The 18,634-nt window shown below is 40.6% G+C and overlaps 1 protein-coding gene across 3 annotated transcripts in view; it reads left to right on the plus strand.

Annotated features, from left to right (window-relative positions):
- Positions 1-18,634, plus strand: part of gcgrb (glucagon receptor b) — a 43,209-nt gene that overhangs the window by 12,835 nt on the left and 11,740 nt on the right. For 2 of the 3 annotated variants that reach the window (XM_028416285.1, XM_028416301.1), the window contains exons 1-3: positions 17,600-17,885; positions 18,011-18,107; positions 18,193-18,300. In XM_028416285.1, coding sequence (XP_028272086.1) covers positions 17,832-17,885; positions 18,011-18,107; positions 18,193-18,300 — 259 coding nt within the window. In that variant the 5' untranslated portion in view covers positions 17,600-17,831. Of the gene's footprint in view, positions 1-17,599; positions 17,886-18,010; positions 18,108-18,192; positions 18,301-18,634 lie in introns of those variants that run through there. The other variant, XM_028416293.1, reaches the window with a different exon arrangement.

Here is an 18,634-nt window from a genome sequence, read left to right on the forward strand (position 1 = left end):
CTGCAAATGTCGCTTCAGGTTTATTGTTTTTACCGCTGATAGTCGCTCCGCACGGTTTGTAAACCGTCTTGATTGTCTTGAAATTAAACGTGTCTGTGTGTCTGTTCTCCTGTTTTGTGTGACCATGCATGAGTACGCCTTCTTCCAGCATCGCGGCGCAACGTCCTTACACAGAGAGAGCACTTCTGATTGGCTCTCTGCCGCCGTCTCCTGATTCGTCCCTCCCTTTCCACAAACAAAATTTGCTCTGATTGGATCTCGTCTCCATCAATAATTTCGTCTCGTTTTTATTCGTTGACGAAAGTGTCAATCCATTTCGTCTTCGTTTTTGGCACCGTGCGTTATTTTTTATTTAGTTATCGTCTCGTTTTTATCAGCAAAAAAGGTCGTTAACGAAAACTATGACGAAAATGATTCGTCAACAAAATTAACACTGACTGACAGCTATTACCATTATATCTATTAGCAGGAACTCACCTTTTAAGTGATTCTTGATACAATTTGTTTTTTATTTTATTTTCTGAACATTTTCTGTCATATGGAAGAGTACTTTCAATCACATCTGTCTACACACTGACTCTCCGCTCCTCTGCTTCTTCTACCACCTTCATTTCACTTATACACACACCAGTAAACTGGCTATTTTCAGGTGTCAGGGATGTTTTTGATCCACTGTGATTGGTTTTGTTGACAAAGCAGTTCTCCTGCTGAGTCTTTCTTCACGTATCAGTGCTCTACTCAGCACACACACACACCCACGCACTACCCACCTAGTCTTAGGCCACATCCACATCCAAGTCTTTTTCATTTCAAAAAATGTTTCCCATAAAGACGCCATCGTTTCAGTAAATGTGTGCATCCACACGTATCCACATAAAACCACTGAAAAGGCTGTAATAGATTTGCCGGGACTATGACGGGCGCAGAAAAGAAGACATGGGGCGTGCACTCAAAACTTGGTGGTCTTACGAAGCTGTAACCACAAAAAATAACACAGTTAATGCTACTTAATTATTTAGCTTTGTGGCTTTTGGAGTTATGCTAAGTTAATAATGTAATAAGCTGTGCACGCTAACATTTGCAGCCTGCTTTGTTCCCCTGGGTTCATCTTTAATGGAGAGCTGGGGAGTGGTGCTCTTCTTCAGTTGAAAGAGAACATCCTCTTCCCCTGCTTCATGGGAAGTTCTACATGCAGGCATCCACCTTTATGGAATCCCCATCTGAGTGTACTGCAGTACTTTGCAGTTCTTCAAATGGCCACTTGAGGGTGGCTCCAAAAGCGAGTGAATTTCCATTGACAGCCATGATAGAATTTTCCAGAAATAAACATAGTAGGTTATGTCCACTGAGCCATTGAACGTGTGCTTACAGCTGAAGCTTAGACCTTACCTGGCAACAAGAAATCCTATGTTCTGATTGGCTGAGAAATTCTATTCTGTTTGGCTGATAGGTCGCTAACTCAACAGCTGTAGTAGTCTGTCTTTGACTCGTTTATAGGTTAGTGTATAGGAATTTCTGAGCAGCAAAGTTAATCATTTCTCCATGTGAGAAACGTGTGAACTTATCAATGTGAACTTAAAATGCGTGTGTCTCATGCTCAATGCGTGAGACTTGGTGCAGCCGCACCCTCTCTCCCTGTTAACAGACCAGTTCCTCATCAGATATTGATGTGAGAATAAAAGTGATTCATTAAAAATACTGACTGCGAACATTCATTTTTTCGCAGCTAGAATTTTTAAATAAAAATAGTCACTGCCGCTCTGACGTTGATGGTCTTTTTTCGTAGTTTATTGCCTTTTTCTTCTGCACATCACGCATTGTATTACAATAACGTGAATCCCTGCATAGACTCTGTCCTCCTCATAAGTGTGGTTCTGCACTTGTGTGTGCAGTCCTTAATTTATGTGTTGCATGCATGGCTGCGTGTCGTTCTGCAGCATTACATATCTAGAGGGCCAGTTGCAGAAAATTATGCAAGTGCACAGCTGACTGTTCTGTGGGTTTATGCATCATTAATGCCGATTAGGAGTAAAATTAGACATTACATTAACATAATCTCTGACATCATGTCATCAAACACTTCCTTGTAGCAGTGTCCTTCACATAAATGGGCTCATCTGGCCACTTCCAGGCCTAAGACATAATGTAACATAGTGGCACATGTGTGTCTGCTGCAGGCATAATTTAACTGAAAATAAAATGTCTTTATGAGATGGAATTATGAATTATTATGAATTATGAGATGGAGACGTTTAATCAAATACATTTTAGCTGTTTTTCCAAACACCACTTACAGACGGTTGACTTAGGTAGTTTTCCACCGCAGTCTTGACTTTAAGTGTCCCCTAAAATAGATAGATAGATGTACTTTATTGATCCCAAACTGGAAAGTTACACTGCTGCAGCAGCAATGTACGCGCACTGAGTAATAAAAATAAATAAATACATACATTTTGTTAGGTGTCCAAGTGTTGCACCAAGCAGAGACAGGCACTAGCAGCAACAGCATAAGATTTTTTTTTTAACATAACACAGCTTATACATCACACAAAAAATCAAAAAGCCAAAAGGGTGAAGAAACAAAATGAGAATGAGAATTATTTTTGGAAATACTGGCAGCAATACAACATAAAGAGTCCATGGATCGTCACAGAGGATTGGTTCACTTGACGTGGAAAAGCACATGGAAGCACAGACAGGCACACAGGCCTCTTGTTTGTTGTTCAAACAGATTACTGCAGGGTTTTTTGATTCTCCCACTTTTGGGCAAACTCATTATCTCTCAGTTCCAGCCAGACAGGCAGCACTCAGATGCTCCCCTCTTCTGAAATGGTCCCCAGTTGCCCATAGTACTGAACCAAACTGCAGCACACACTGTAGAAGCTCTGCTGAATAACAGTCCACACTCTCAAACTGATGGTTTATTGTCAACTTTAAACACAGGGTCTGGTTCTTAACCATGAAAACATCTAGAAAAACATCCTTTAAACTGTGAGGAACTTCTCTGTCTTTACATTCCTCTTTCTGTCGCACCATTAGCTCTAGTGTTAAGCATCCAATAAAGACATGAAAAATACAGCTTAAATAAACCCAGTTATTAAAGACACTTATTATTTCTGACATAACAATCATAAACAACTCATAAAGTGACAACCTATGAAATAAAATAGGACAATAACAATAAATAAATGGCAGCAGATGACACCTTTTTAGCTCTCTGTCCAGTCAGCAGTCTGTAGTTCTTTTGGAACAAAAAAGGGTGATGGCGCAGTGGTTGAGTTATGAGGTCTCTCCCACAACAGAGCTGCAGAGTCTGTTAAAAAATCTGCAAAGTTGAATATCAGTCAACTCTGACCTGCGGGAAAACAGGAGAAGTGTACTAAACTAAATATTCACAGGCTGGAGCTGCAACGAGACTTCTGCAGACCACACTGGTTCCTATGCATTGTTGATTCACGTGTGTTCTTCTGTTATGACATGCTGAAATGTTGACAGTGTCATGTGACTGTTACCTCAGCACAGCATCTTCTCAGCAGAGCTCCAGTCGAAGAATAATTGAAAACAGCTGTGTGGCCGGGAAGCAGCAGGATCCTCAGTGCACCTGCTAATTTCAGGGTCACAAATCTGAGGACACATCTTTACCTGCATTTAAAATAAAAGTAAGATACGACATAGTCAAAATTGCTAATAATAATATATGCACATATTTTTCCCACTATTTTAGTAGCAGGTTCTGTTCTACAGTAAAAACCTTTACACTGTGTCTTGTGTTGTATGACATGTACACAGTTACTATTAAGAGTCACCTTCTCTGCCAACATCTTCATCTTATTGGTCCATGGCTGATATTTCATTTAGACAGATATCTGGCCAGTATCTGAAATGAATGATGTCCTGTGCATCCTTAGATAAAATAAAGAAAAAAATTAGAACCCATGTGTAATTTATTTTTGTAGGTATAATACAGCTAGGTCGAACACAGGGGGGCCTCACAGGAGATGTTATTCCAGCTGGGGGCTTCTGTTTCCATGTCCTTCCGTCTGGCTTCCTCCCACATACCAAATGTTAGGTTAATTGGCTGTAGGTGTGAGTGCTCCAACCCCCATTAATCTGCCTTAATGCTTTCTCTTCAGTAAAAGAACCATAAAGATTGTCCCCTTATTGTGAGAAATAAAGAAAAAGATATTTTAAAGTCTATTTTAACCCCAATCTCTGATTTTAGTAAGTTGGCCTTACTATAATGTGTGAGGATATTTTTATGTGTATGAATTCATATTGTGCACACAGACATCATACAGGAAGCTGAGTGAGCTTCTTTAAATTAGGGATTCAAATTAAACAGAACACGTAGCTAAATTTTTAAAGTACTTTTACCCCTTTGTGCTCAGAAGACAGCTTAATAAATCTGATTATGTGTAATGTGATTTAAAGGGAGTAAGACCCAAACAAACTCGGCTGAATTATGAGCCAGGCCCTTCAGGATGTGAGCGCACACACACACACACACACAGTGTCTCTTTGTGCCTTTCTGTGACACAAACAAACACACATAGAATAAGATTTGTGTCTCTTGATGCCTCTGGCACATATGGGTCTATTTAGCTTTAACAGAATTATCTAATTATGTTTTTTCACTAAATCTTAAATATAGCTCTTCTGACAGAGAAAAATGGACCCAAATTATCCCCCCTCTATTTACTTGACTCACTTTTCAGACTTAGAGAGATTTTCTACTTATAGATCGACCACCATCAGAGAGAAATGAATGAGTTCATCTGTTAATGCGCTTAGAATTAATAACAGCCACATCCCAAAATATGTTGTCAAAGGAGCCTTTATTTTGAAAGGGGAAGTGTTATTCACCGTGAACAGAGCTTAATAACCGTTGGATAAAAGAAAAGAACATGCACGTTAGTGGTTTCTTTTGCAGGAGGACTGTATGTAACCAGCCCAGCTGTCACTCAGGCTGACATACATTAGTGTCAGATCCCGTGAAATCACTAAATCTCCAGATGTCCATCACAAATCAGATTGTTCCGTCTTAAATGAAAATTCTCTGTCAAATGCTCATGTTCTCCCTGCTTGGTGATATTTATTTGGACTGGTTAAGACCAAGCCCTAATATAGAGGGCTTTTGTTTTACTGATATGATTAAACATCATATTTTATTATAGTGACAGTCAAGGGTCCCCTGTTGTAGGATCAGTCAACACAGATTGAAGGATTTATAAAATGATTCAGAGCTGTTCCACTTGGATCAAATATAATGAGAAGGTTGACTCACTGTTGGTTGCAGCCCATCAGATGTGATAAGCTTCAGATTGTGTATTTTTTGTGAGTTTATTCAGTGTATTTATACAGCAGAAATCAGCACATTATGTATTATATTGTGCAGTACAAAGGTTGCCCTTCATAGTAGAGGCACAGCATTACTCATGCTAGCCAATGAAGAGAACTGAAGAGAAAATCTTAAGTTCATTTTTCGCTAAATGAATGTGTAAAATAATGTTAATGATTAATGTAAGATTTTATATGTTGCACAGGAGAAATCTGATGAAGACGTGGGTCATTTGCTGCCACAGAGTCAAAGCAGTGGCACCACAGACACAAGCACTTATCCAACAAAGAGGTTTCATCAGAGAACACCCTTTTATTTCTCTCTGTAGCAGTAGTGTTTGTTCAGCCAGTCCTCACCAGGAAAGTGCAGCATGTGGTCGATGTGTCAGTTTTTTGAAAATGGAACTTGAGCATTTTTCTCCAGCTGCATCTTTATGTGTTTATGGGGGCAGGGACTCCTGACGGCAGCTGAAAACGTTGACAGGAGCAGGTTTTCTTAGATCAAAAATATAGAATAATAAGAATAAGTGAAAATGAAACAGCTCGTGGTGTCAGTGTACTCAAACCTCTGACTCTTGTATGAAATTCACAGCACTGGATACCTGTCCAGCCGTCCTTTACCCACCTTCTTTTTCAGCTTTATCAGTGTGTTGTCTGACAATGCATTTATATGTTCCCTTTAATTGAACATAATGTCGTATGTCGGGACATACCAATATGTACATACAGTATATTCCGTCATCAGAAAGGTAACCACGTGTCTTATCTGGCAGGTGTATTATCAACAGAATATGACGTTCATCATGATTATAAATGTGTTGTCCATCGTCAGTATTTGATTGTAGAACTAGTCATACAATCCATATTTCCTATTAACATTAATCTGATTTGGCTGCTCTAACAAATCCTGTGGACATGACACAAACATGTTATTATAGATATACCGTACTGTGTATATATATATATATATATATATATATATATATATACACACACACACACACACACACACACACACATATATATATATATATATATATATATATATATATATATGTGTGTATATATATATATATATATGCTTTTAATTAACTGAAAGAATAAAGACGGTAAAAAACAAAATGCACAGAAATAAAACTCTTTGACAGGAAAACCAGAACATTTTAATCAGAACATTAGCCTGCTGAATTGTGCTTCTATATTTGAATTCTTTATATAGATTTGCTGTTGTCATGGCAACAAACGTATTCATCCTCAAACAATCTTGTTTTCTAGGCTAAGTTTTTTGGTCTGGGTGTAGAAGTTGTGTTCTTTGTTTTTCTTTTTTTTATTTGTTTCAGCTAAACTCTGCCCAGTAACCACAGCCGTAGTTGCTGAGGCAGGGAGGGATGTGGAGACCTGAAGGACATGGTGCAGTCACTTTCCATTAAAACTGTGGCAGTGTTACGTAGGTTACAAAGCACTGCTCCTGCCAGCAGGCTTTATAAATACATCCAGGTTTTCATTCCGGTTAGATAATGACCTTATTTTATCAAAATTGTGTCCATCATGAAGCATCAGTTATTTTAGACTATTTATTGCATGTAATCTGTTATTTTATGCTGACATGGTTGAATGGCTCATGAATGGCTAATTTCCAACCAATTATCCAACAATTTGATTTTTTCAAACTCAATTTTCTGAGAAATCGCACACAAAGTGGCAACATCTGACTGGCCCTTTAAATGACAGACTACTTTAATGCACATCCGGCTCATATAAAAACCTGTTTAAATAGTTTTCAGATATGTTGACTCAGCATTTCACTGTTTGTCCTCCTGTCCACTGTTTTCAGGTATCAGCCACAATCCATTCCTTTCAACAACATGCACAGCTGTGGAAAGTTTGATAATATTGGTATTTAAAATGCGACAAATGCAACCATCAGTGAATTGCATCACAGACTGGTTGGAGGCTTCAGTTTGGATATGACTCACTCACTTGTGACATTCCTCCTCACAGGAATAAGGTTGGGGTGTGGCTCAGACCCGGTTCATGTGTCCTTTTTGTCCCTTTGTACATCAGTCAGCGTCTGTAAATACTTACATACTTAAAACATAAAATAGAGTAAACATACTGTTCAGTGTGGATTTTATGTTGATGCGGAGGCTGCAGGGAAAGAAAGCCTCATTCTTCTTCTGCTTCTTCTCATCACTGCCTCACAGCTTTGTTCTCACTAACAACGCTCCCTCTCCTCATTCACTGGCACAGCAAGAAATTGATGTATACTCAGCTGGAAATAAGGATCCCAAAACGTGCAGATAAAATAGACCCCACTCTATTACAGCAGTTGATATAACTGTTGATATGAGGCAGGATGGATACATGCTTTCATGTTGTTTACCCCAAATTCATGTTGTTTACCCCAAATTCTGACCCTTCCATCCATGTTTCCAGTCTTCTTTTGTCCAGTTAGTGGACAACTTAGTAGTCTATCTGCTTCAAATCTGCTTCAAAGTTCGACACTTCAAAGTTGCAGACCTCAGCTGCAGCAGTGCTTATCTGAGTTCCTGTTCACTTTCTATCAGCTCTACATTACACAGGCCAACAACCACACCACACTCACAATAAAGGAAGTCACCTTCCTAACCCATTCTGATGCTCAGTTTTAACTTCAGCAGGTTGCCCTGACCTTGTCTACATGTCTAAATGCATCGAGTTGCTGCCATGTGATTGGCAGATGAGATTTTGCGTTAGCAGGCAGCAGCCCGTGAGTGTACGGCAGAGAGAAGCTGCTGTATCTGCAGATCTTTAGTGATCAGAGGAGGGTGCAGACAATAGAAGAACAAAAAGACAACCATGTGGGACTGTTTAATATTCATGTGATTCATTCTTTATATTTCAAATTGACAGTCAAAGCAGTGATCATATATATATTATATAGATTTTTCATCTACACTTGCTGCTAAATGGACACTGTGCACATCATTTTATTTTTCTTGGCTACAACCAGTGACGTCAAAGCCAAATGATTCATTACACAACACCCATAAAACAACTCAACCTGTCATTTTTACATTTTATTTGTTGTAGGGATAAAACATCACCATATAAAACATTCATTAGTGCAACCTTTCAACAAAGTCAGTCTGTTTCCCTCCTTGTGACAAACTAAGCTCACAGGCTCCATCAACCATCAGAAATTCATTATCTCATTCTGACTTTTCACACATGGCATTAATTGGTCAAAAGTCATCACAGTTAACTGTTTATTGTTGTCTTTTGTCACTGATCCCTTCCTCTAAGCCAGGAGTCCAACAGGTTTGACTTACATTTGTGTTGAGTTTTGTGCATCTGTGTGTGCTGGCAGGGAACTGTGTAGTGTTTCCATAAGGGAGAGGGTGTGTATGAGAGCAGTGTGAAGCGGCAGGAGGATATATAGCGAACAGGATTTGTGTTGTATAAGTGGAGCAATTTTATTGGAGGAGCCCAGAGAGCATGGCTGAGGATTTAAGGCCTGACTCTTGGCATTCTCCATGGGACACTGAGAATGGTATGTACTGGCCAAGCCTTCTTCCCATGTGCTCTCCCCCCCTCTCTGTATCTCTGTCCTTCTCCTCATTTCACACACAGCTTTATGATACTTATCTGGACACTGCTGGATTCATAGATTCATCCATGCCCACCGCTGGACACTTGTCTGCTGACAGTGTTGCCATGATTTTGTCTCATTAAGAAATATCAGCAAATTCTGATGCAGAAGCTGCTTGGACCATCTGCCAGTGGCCCAGCGGTACCCATATTTCTTTCCAAGCCAGATGTCTCCTAAGTTGTAGTGGTGATGATTTGAGCTTGATGGAAGCCAAGAAATGTCCACTATTTTAATACATGAACCATGAAAAAGAGAGGTGACTGCAGTATTTCCTGTATGTGTACGCTTCCTCCTCTCAGGTCAAAGGGTTCTTTAGCATGCTGTTAAACCTGTGAGTGCAGCATGTGTAAAGTTGTTTTTGATCAGCTGCTGTCCAGTCTGAGGTGCATACAGAAAACTGAAGCATGATCCTCTGTGTTTCCCAACATGCTGACCTTCCACATGAGCCAAATCTGACAGGAAACAAGATGGTCATGAAGTGTCCCTGGAGGAGGCAAAAGGAATAATAAGGAAGGGAATAGGGCAGGATATTATGGAACTATGTGGCCGATGGCATTTTCATTCCCACATACAAACTCCGAGGGTCATAAAGTAGAGGAGTGGGGGAAGGAGAGACAAGGAAAGGAAGATAGCTTTTGCTCTTTTCGAAGCGTAACATCTGCTGAAGGAGCAGTTTCCGAGTCACCTCCAGCACACACCTCTGTTAATCATGACACGCAGACTCACAACATTTACAAGCAGGCACAAACACAGACACACTCCCACATACAGCCTCTGTGATTGTTTGTAGCCTGGTGCACCTGATCTGCCTACTGACAGTGAGGTGAATTGAGGTCTACGATTGGCCTTCAAGGTTGTCCTTCACTATGTGAGAGCTGAATGGACAGAATCAAAATTACACAGTGTAAAATATAACGTTGTATATTTCACATGCATATAGGTTTTTTTTTATTTTGCTGCTCATGGTGCAGCAGCTTCTGCAGCTTAGTGAAAACAGTGTTTTCTTTAAGAAGATAATCTGCACGTCAGTAGGGGACTATGTTCTTGGCAGAAAAAAATCAGCGAAGACAGAGAAGCAGAGAAGTTAGCAGACCTGCTGTTGGTGAAACTTGATGACATGTCAGTATGCTCTGAGTTTAAAGGACAGGCATTGGTCAGTCCTTTAAACTCCCAAGACTGACATGAATCATCCAGTTATTTTCGTTCGTACATATTTCGTTCACCGATCAGACATTTCATGGCCCAACGTAAATGTCTGCACTAAAAGGCAGGAAGGGTTCCAACCTGTTCACACTGTTGCTGAGGAGCTCCATGTCTGTTTTGACTGTCAGCCTCATCTTATTTTCCATCAGCCATTGATGTTGATGCAGTTGGTTAAGGTTAGGCATTAAAAACAGAGTAAGAGTGTAGGTTGTGCTGATTGATGTTAGTCTACTTTAGACAAAACATTAAAATATGTCAATATTTTAACGATTTCCAAATGATGTAACTATTTCAAATTATGGAATGAGACTGTGTTGCATATATCTTTGCCGTCCATTAACATTTACACAGCCATGGCTGTCTTGTCAACAAACAACGTTATTTGACACGGTACACGTCATGTTACCATGACAACAAAGTCTTAGTAGACTAAGCCTAATGTTTCCCATCTACTGGTCACGATGGTGGCCAAGAAAATGTTAGCGAAGGCAGAAGAGGTTTTACCTATAATGCTCTGTCTTTGTGGTGATCTGTCAGGGTTACCAACCTTTTTATCTGTGTGCCCTTGCTGCATGGACAATTACATATGTCTGTTTATAACATATAAACATCAACATACATGTAGACACATTCTATATGCTGGAGCCTGTTAGCTCACCAAGGCAAAAACAACATTATAACAACAGCTCTACTTAGCTCCATTACAGCCACTGCACACCTACATAGTCTCCATACTCTGCCTAATTGCTGATGCTCATCACAGGGAATGCTTATTGATCTCAACAACATAATTAGGCTGTGCGCAGAGTGGGCAATTATTCAATAAAATATAGTGTGTGAATTATTGACACTGTGGAACAATCTGTTTTCTTCATTACTGGTCATTTGATTGGCCGTGATGTTTGATAGGTTCTTTGGCTTCTCCTCCTGCTTTGTCTCTGTGTGTTGTGTGTTTTATTTTTTTTCCTCAGGACAAGTATACATATTGTGCATTTAGATGGAAATGTGTGGGAGGAGAGGACAGAGGTATGGCCTCCCGCCTGACACACCGATACACACTCAGAGATAAAATAAAGAGTGACTTTCAGTGGTGCCATGAATGGCAAAATAAAAATGAAAGAGAAAGTTGACTGACTGGAGTTGTTATTAATTTAATTCCTTCAGTGAAGGAGAGTAGGAAGCTGCAGTGGCGTCTGTTGATAATTTGTTTTATGTCCGTCATGTGCAAAACGTAGCCAGTGATTATTTTCACTTGAGTTACACCTCTGTCTTCTCTGGAAAGAAGGCAACATCAGTGTGTGTGTGTGTGTGTGAGTCAGAGAGGAGGGGGATCAACAATGCAAATAGGGTCTTACACTCAGTTTATTTAAGAAAATGTCCCTTGGGAGATGTAACTGTAATGACCACAGATGCACACACGCTCACGCAGTCGTAGTGTATATGTCCGCGTACTTTGATTTGCATGTGTATTCATGTGTACGTCACATTATTCAGGAACATTTTAAAGACAAAGCCGTGAGTCACGCAGGCTGATTGTGCTCATTCAAATCTGTGGCTGTGCAGAAATACTCTCACTTTCCATCTTTTGCACACACACACACACACAACGAGGATGTTTGGCTGTATTGTCATGTATAATATAACATGGCCTGTGGATGTGCGTACTGGCGCTACAGAAGTTTCTGAAATGAATGTGATACAGATACAGAGATAACCCTCCACTCACAAGCAGTAAATCACAGGTAACATGCTTGCAGAATGTTATTACTGGCCTGAATATGCACCATTTCACAGCACTTGGTGTGTATTTGTGTGTGTTTGTTTGTAATGTAAAACCTCAATGTGTGATTGTGTCCTCTGTTGAGTATCGTGGTTGGATAAAAACAGACACACAGACGCTGCAGCGGCTCGGTTGCTTCTATCTTGTGTTTCTACTTACCCATGGAAATCAAGTAGCTCTCTATATGTGACTGTATATGAGGAACGTTGGAGATGAAATTACCACTCCAAGCACATGTTGGGCCAAAAAAAAAAATGAGGATATGATACACTGACTGTTTTATTCATGCAGCTGTTTATTGGAGAGCAGACCAATCACACTGTATGTTATTAATTTACCAGCAATATAAATATTTAAATACATGAAAAAACCTCTGAATGAACACTTCATTTATTATGTGGTAGCCACAGGAAGATGTAAATATCAACAGGATGCAATATCCTGGAGTCAGTTAAGGAACTAAAGGTAAAAAGAGGCTGGCTTCTGAAATGACAGTGATCCACAGCAGACCTAAAAACTCTCCATGAACCACTTTAAGAGACACAAACAGTAGTGAAGAGAAGCCCTGCTCTCTGAGGGACTCCGTTTATTTAGTTCAGCTTAGCTATTGGAGAGTTTTTTTATTCCACTTGCTGCCTCTTCTGGTTTTTATTATTGAGACACAATTCAACAAAAGCTCGCAGTCAACCAAAGGTGGAATTGTGCTGCATTCCACTTAATTTGTCAGGCTAAGATCACCAGTATTATATTTAGCTCGGCTCATGTTTTGCCCATGTAAAAAGAAGCTCTCATTGAGATGCTTGTATCATAGTCTGTACCTATATGAGAAGTTAAAGGGATGTGTATGGAAGCGAGGAAAAAACCCTACATGCTGTGGAAACAAAATGTCGTCCTGATAACTGGTGTGGTGCATTTGGTTTGAACCTGTGGTTCGACTGTAAGCACAAAGCTGGAAGCCTGGAAAGATAGATTTGCATGTAATCTGTTGAGCTACATCTTCTTCTCCTCCTCTACCTGGCCGACTAACTACAGGTACCCAGGATCAAGGCTGTAAGTGAGCAGTAAACATAGGAAAGTGATTGACACTTCTCTTAAATAAATAAATAAATAAATACATTTCTTTAATAATTCCCCACAGCTGAGTCTATGTTCACGTTATGGTGTTCAAATTTCCTGGTGTTAAATTTTGGGGTAGAAGCCACGCCTCCCATCCACGTGGATGCGCATCACCTGTTCACTGAAGACAGCGCTGGGTGTCGCGCAGCGTGCTTGTTGAGCACAACCTGCATCTGTCATGGCTCACTCACCGGTAAGAAAACACATAACTTCATCATAACAAATGTAAACAGCGAACGTAACAATTCTTACAAGTTAGATTTACCAAGCGAAAAAGTTAGGATATGAAAACATTGCTTAATACTGTTTATATTATAATTTGTTGCAGGCTAGCTAGCTAGCTAGCTAGCTACTGCAGTCAGGCAATGCTAAAGTCACCCTTGTTAGCCACGATATTACACAGTCTTTGCTTTTTATGTTGTGAAGTCTCAGCACATTATTTTGTTCGGCCAGTTTTTCTACATATACAGCTAGCTGCCTACCAGTTTGTGGTATTAATGAACTCCTGTAAAGCTGAAATCAACAAGGGTAGCCAATGCTACACAGCCAGTTAGCACTGAGTGTTTGTTATGAATCTTAAGCACATTTTGTCTGTCGTGTTTGTTTACAGAGCAGCCTCTGCTCCCCATAGTTAGCTACCTCACATCACCACAGACAACTACCTGCTGTTTTTTAATCTGGAGACCACTAATATAAAACACCTGTTCAAGGACAGTAAAGCTCTGGTCAGATAATCTCAGGTGCACTGCAACGTTTCAGTTATATTAACTGTGTATTTATGTTCATGTGTCTTCTATGTGTGTATGTATATTGCTTTCCCTGTATATATTGTATTTGTTACTTTCACATAAAATATGTTCAGTGAAAGATTTTTAAGTTTATGTTAAATGTGTTAAAACATAAGAAGAAGAAATGAAAGTTTAGTGAAAATGAACTATTGTTTAATTTCTTACTTTATTTGAATGTTTATTTACAAAGCAAAGAGCAGAGGTCACATGGCCGGAAGTTAATTTTATACCAAGGAATTATGGGTATGCTACCATGAATGCAATGTGATGCACATTCTGAGAGAAAGCATATTCTACATGTGGTTCAACAGGCGCACACTGTAAATGTTTATTTTATTTGTTGTGCACGTTATTTTCTGTCAGTATCTTTGTGTTACATGTTTATGACAAATTTATTGTGTAGCTATTTGCTAGATGCCAATGAGCTTTGGACTTCTAACTATGGACATTTCCATTTGTTTATTGTTTGTATTTTATTTTATAGTTTTCACGGTGTCAAAGACGGTGTCGGGTGTTTGGTTTTGAGGAGAGTGGAATAAAACCCCTGAAACGACATCTGTACGTTGCGTGGCCAATATTTATTCGAACCAGTGTAGCTACAGTATTTATTGTTATTTGATATGTGCTGCTACTAAAACTTCCCTGTGGGGGTTATTAAAGTAAAACTTAATCTTAATCTTTACAGGCCAGAATTCAAAGCCTGAGCCTGGGGCAGTCCCATCAGCTGCTGAAGCTCCGTCTGCAAGTCTTACATCTGATCTTCTCTCCCTCACATTGGAAGGTCCTCTTTCAGATCCTCCTGCAGCAGGCGCACACACACACACACACTTGATGTGTCTATGGGATCTGTAAGTAGAACAGATGTAGAACAATGTTGTTATGGCCAACCTGGTGACAGGTGCATCTCCATGCTGACACACACAGGCCTGTATAGCATAAAGGGGTCCTAGACCTAGAACTGACCTGTTGTTTCTTCAGGTTCTAACATGTTTGTTCAGGTGCTTCTGTTCTTTTTTTGTTCACACATGACAATAAATAACTGTTCGCTGATAAAATGTAACTGTGTTTGTGGTCTGTTGCATAAAAATTCAATGACTTACATTTGAATATGACATTATTATCACATGCTGTCCTCTGGCAGGTGAAGACAAAGAAGAAGGTTGGTGCAGGTCAACAGGTCAGGTGTATGGGTGCTGCATCTGGTCTTCAGAAAATGACAGGGCTGTGGAAAGATTACCACAATTACATAATGTGCAGTAATTACAGCAAGATGTAAAGAGCGCACCAGTAAAACTGAAAAATAATAGCAGCGGATCACATGGCAAAGAAGATTGTAACAGCACAGGGAAAATGTAGCACATTAAACAGCACTGATTCGATAATGGCCACTGACAAGAAGGAGAAGAATTCACTGGAAAATGCAGAAAGCTGCCAATCACCAACAGATCATTACAAGCGTTGCTAGCATGGACCTGGTAAAAGCCTGGTAAATCCAGTCATTAACATCTCCGCTTGCCTGAGAAAAGTAACTGAATAGTGCTGGCTGACAGGAAATAAATTATCATCAAAACAAACACCAAAACACATGCTTAGCCTACCTGTTTGCTAGCTCATAGCCTCTCATGCTTCTTCAGTTTTCGTCAGTGTTGAACAGCAGCACCGAAAACAGCTCTTGTTTTGCATCTTTCTGTCTTCTTGGCACTTGCTTCTACAAACACTTTTGCTTTTACGACTGCTCTGTAGTTTTTTACCATCACTCTCTAATGCATGCTGAGCAGGAAGAGAGTGACAGGCAGGCCAGTAGTTTCGTTTGGGTCCAACAGGATGATTGGATGATGTTTTTAGTGTTTTGTCTCTTGCACAGATGATTAATATTTTTCATTTTGATGCAAAACTGTTTGACTAATCAGTTCAGAATCAGAATCAGAATCAGAATCATGTTTATTGCCATGTAAGTGAAGGGGGTTCACATTACTAGGAATTTGCCTTAGTGATTGGTGCATACAAAGAACATATAACAATTAACATGCAATAAGATAAAAACTAAGATAAAATTAAGTAAATAAACTAAAGTAAGGCTAAATTTACATGACAGACATGGCGTAACAGACATACAATGAACAGAACATAAAATACTGTGCAGATGAAATGGTAAACATAGACCCTTATATGATCGAATGGAACAGTGTAATAATGTAACAGGTACCACATGGATCGGTGAGGTGGTACTCGTGTGCAAGTAGTGCAAGATGGAGTAAACAGTGCAAATAGTCGTCATTGTGCAGTGACTATACTAAAGTGACCTTCTGAAGTGACAGTGCAGAGCAGTGCATTAATTACAGTTTAACAGTCCAACAGCAGAGGGGAAGAAGCTGTTCTTGTGGTGTGAGGTTCTGGTCCGAATGGACCGTAACCTCCTGCCTGAGGGGAGTGGCTCAAAGAGTCCGTGTCCAGGGTGAGAAGGGTCAGCTGTGATCCGACCTGCACGCCTCAGAGTCCTGGAGACGTACAGGTCCTCGATAGATGGCAGGCTGCAGCCGATCACCTTCTCAGCAGAGCGCACAACACGCTGCAGTCTGTGCCTGTCACTGGCAGTGGCCCCAGCGTACCACACTGTGATGGAGGAGGTGAGGATGGACTCAATGATGGCCGTGTAGAACTGAACCATCATCCTGGCTGGCACCTTGAGTTTCCTCAGCTGCCGCAGGAAGTACATCCTCTGCTGGGCCTTTTTGATGAGGGAGCTGATGGTGAGCTCCCACTTGAGGTCCTGGGTGATGGTGGTACCCAGGAAGCGGAAAGAGTCCACTGTGGAGATGGGGGTGTCTGTCAGGGTGAGGGGGGGTGATGGAGCTGGCACTTTCCGAAAGTCTACTGTCATCTCCACTGTCTTCTGGGCATTCAGCTCCAGGTTGTTGTCAGTACACCAGGACACCAGACGGTCCACCAGTTGCTATTGATGTCTAAAGAAAGTTAAGGGAATATAACAAAAATGTTTCAGAATAAAATCTCCTACCCTACCTTTAAAATTAATTAAAAAATATTATTATATATTAATATTGCGCATCATTTAGTTTTATCTCACTCTGATTTCTTCCCAGCAGCCCCAACAATGACTCCCAGCATCCCTGTGACACATGAGTAGTTCATTGTTAGTTTGAATTTATTGGGGGAAGCAGGCCTGAAAGCACTTTGTACTCCTGATATGCGTTCTTGGGCTTAGTCCATAGCTGCCTTGATAAGCACCCAACCCCTTATACATATTCATATTAATATTATTCATAGATAAACATGAATATATATATGAAATATTTCATTATAGATACAGTTTAATCTCTTAGATTGTGTACCAAACATGGAGCTTACATATAAATCTGCCCCACAGGAGCGTGTAAACAGTCTGTCTGTCCTTCTTCTATCTCCAGCTTTGCTGCCTGGTCAATAAGAACCACATGTGGTCGTAAAGGAGAAAGATAATTACTATAACACCACATGATAAAAAGGTCTGTGGCAGGAAGGAAAACGCAGCAGTGGTTTGCTGTATAGCTATTTATCTACAGCGCTTTTAAAATAACATAACAGGACAGGTGACTGATGCTCAGCAATTCAGTGCACTTCAACAGGAGCAAAGAGACTGGAATAGAATGGAATTTGAAACGTTTTAGCCAAAAATGTTTCTATGGTCAAGGTGTTTTTTGCAGAAACGTTTCAGATTTCGTTTTGTTCTCCAACTGCGGGGTGAAGATGGTCAACGGAGGCCACACGAGTCAGTCACCTGTCAGGAAAATCCACAAGCAAGATTCTGTGATCATTTACAAGACTCAGTACAGTTCAGTGTGCTGTTTCTTCTTCTTCTGTGTATGTGTATGTGTGTGCGTGTAGGCCACAGGGTGGGATAAGGTCGAGACTGCCTCATGTGTTGGGCCTCCTCAGTGTTCTGGTCCCCACCGACCCCCATCCTCCCAGCATCAGTGGGATGTCCCAGGTGTGTCTCCTCTTGACGTTGCTCATGCTCTGCAGCTGCACAAAGGTACGACTCGCAGCCTCTTCACACACACAGACTGGAAATGTGTCTTTAATCTACTTCTCTTAAACACTGCTGACTGCGAGTTTGCAACTTCAAAGCAAGAAATGGTGTTTTCCCTCTTCTTGCAGGTCTCCTCTGCAAACTCTCTGGAGCGTGTGAAGGAGAAGTGGAGCAGCTACAGGAACCAGTGTCTGGATAACCTCACCGCCGCGCCCCCCGCCACAGGTGAGCCTGCCGCCTCACAGGTTGCACTCAGGTTCTAAGAAAAACCGGATCAGCACAGACATCAGAGTTCTGCTCTTCACTGCAGGGCTGGTGTGTAACAGGACCTTTGATTTGTACGCCTGCTGGCCTGATGGACTCCCAGGTACCACAGTGAATGTCTCCTGCCCATGGTTCCTGCCATGGTACAATCAAGGTCTGTATGTGTGTGCCGTGAGTCCATCTGCTAAAAACGTACATATTAGAGAGTGAGATGACAACGTTTAGTGTGAAAGACCCAAAAGTGCACTTCCTCTCTGGGCAGCCTTTTAGTGCTTTCAGCCAATTGTTTCCAAGGTCTAAGCCAAGGTCCTAGAGCCTAAAAATGTACCATATTAATCCAATTTAGTTTACCATTAGGTCTGTCCCGTTTCAAGCTTATTGACTGAAAATCAACACTACTCAGCCTGGCTAACATTTTAGCCTGTCTAACTCGGCTGCATGCTATTGCCTGTACTGAAACTTGTCTGCTAAAAGGTAAGGTTTTTACC

This window comes from Parambassis ranga, chromosome 1 (genome assembly GCF_900634625.1).
Source record: "Parambassis ranga chromosome 1, fParRan2.1, whole genome shotgun sequence".
Taxonomy (NCBI): Eukaryota; Metazoa; Chordata; class Actinopteri; family Ambassidae; genus Parambassis; species Parambassis ranga.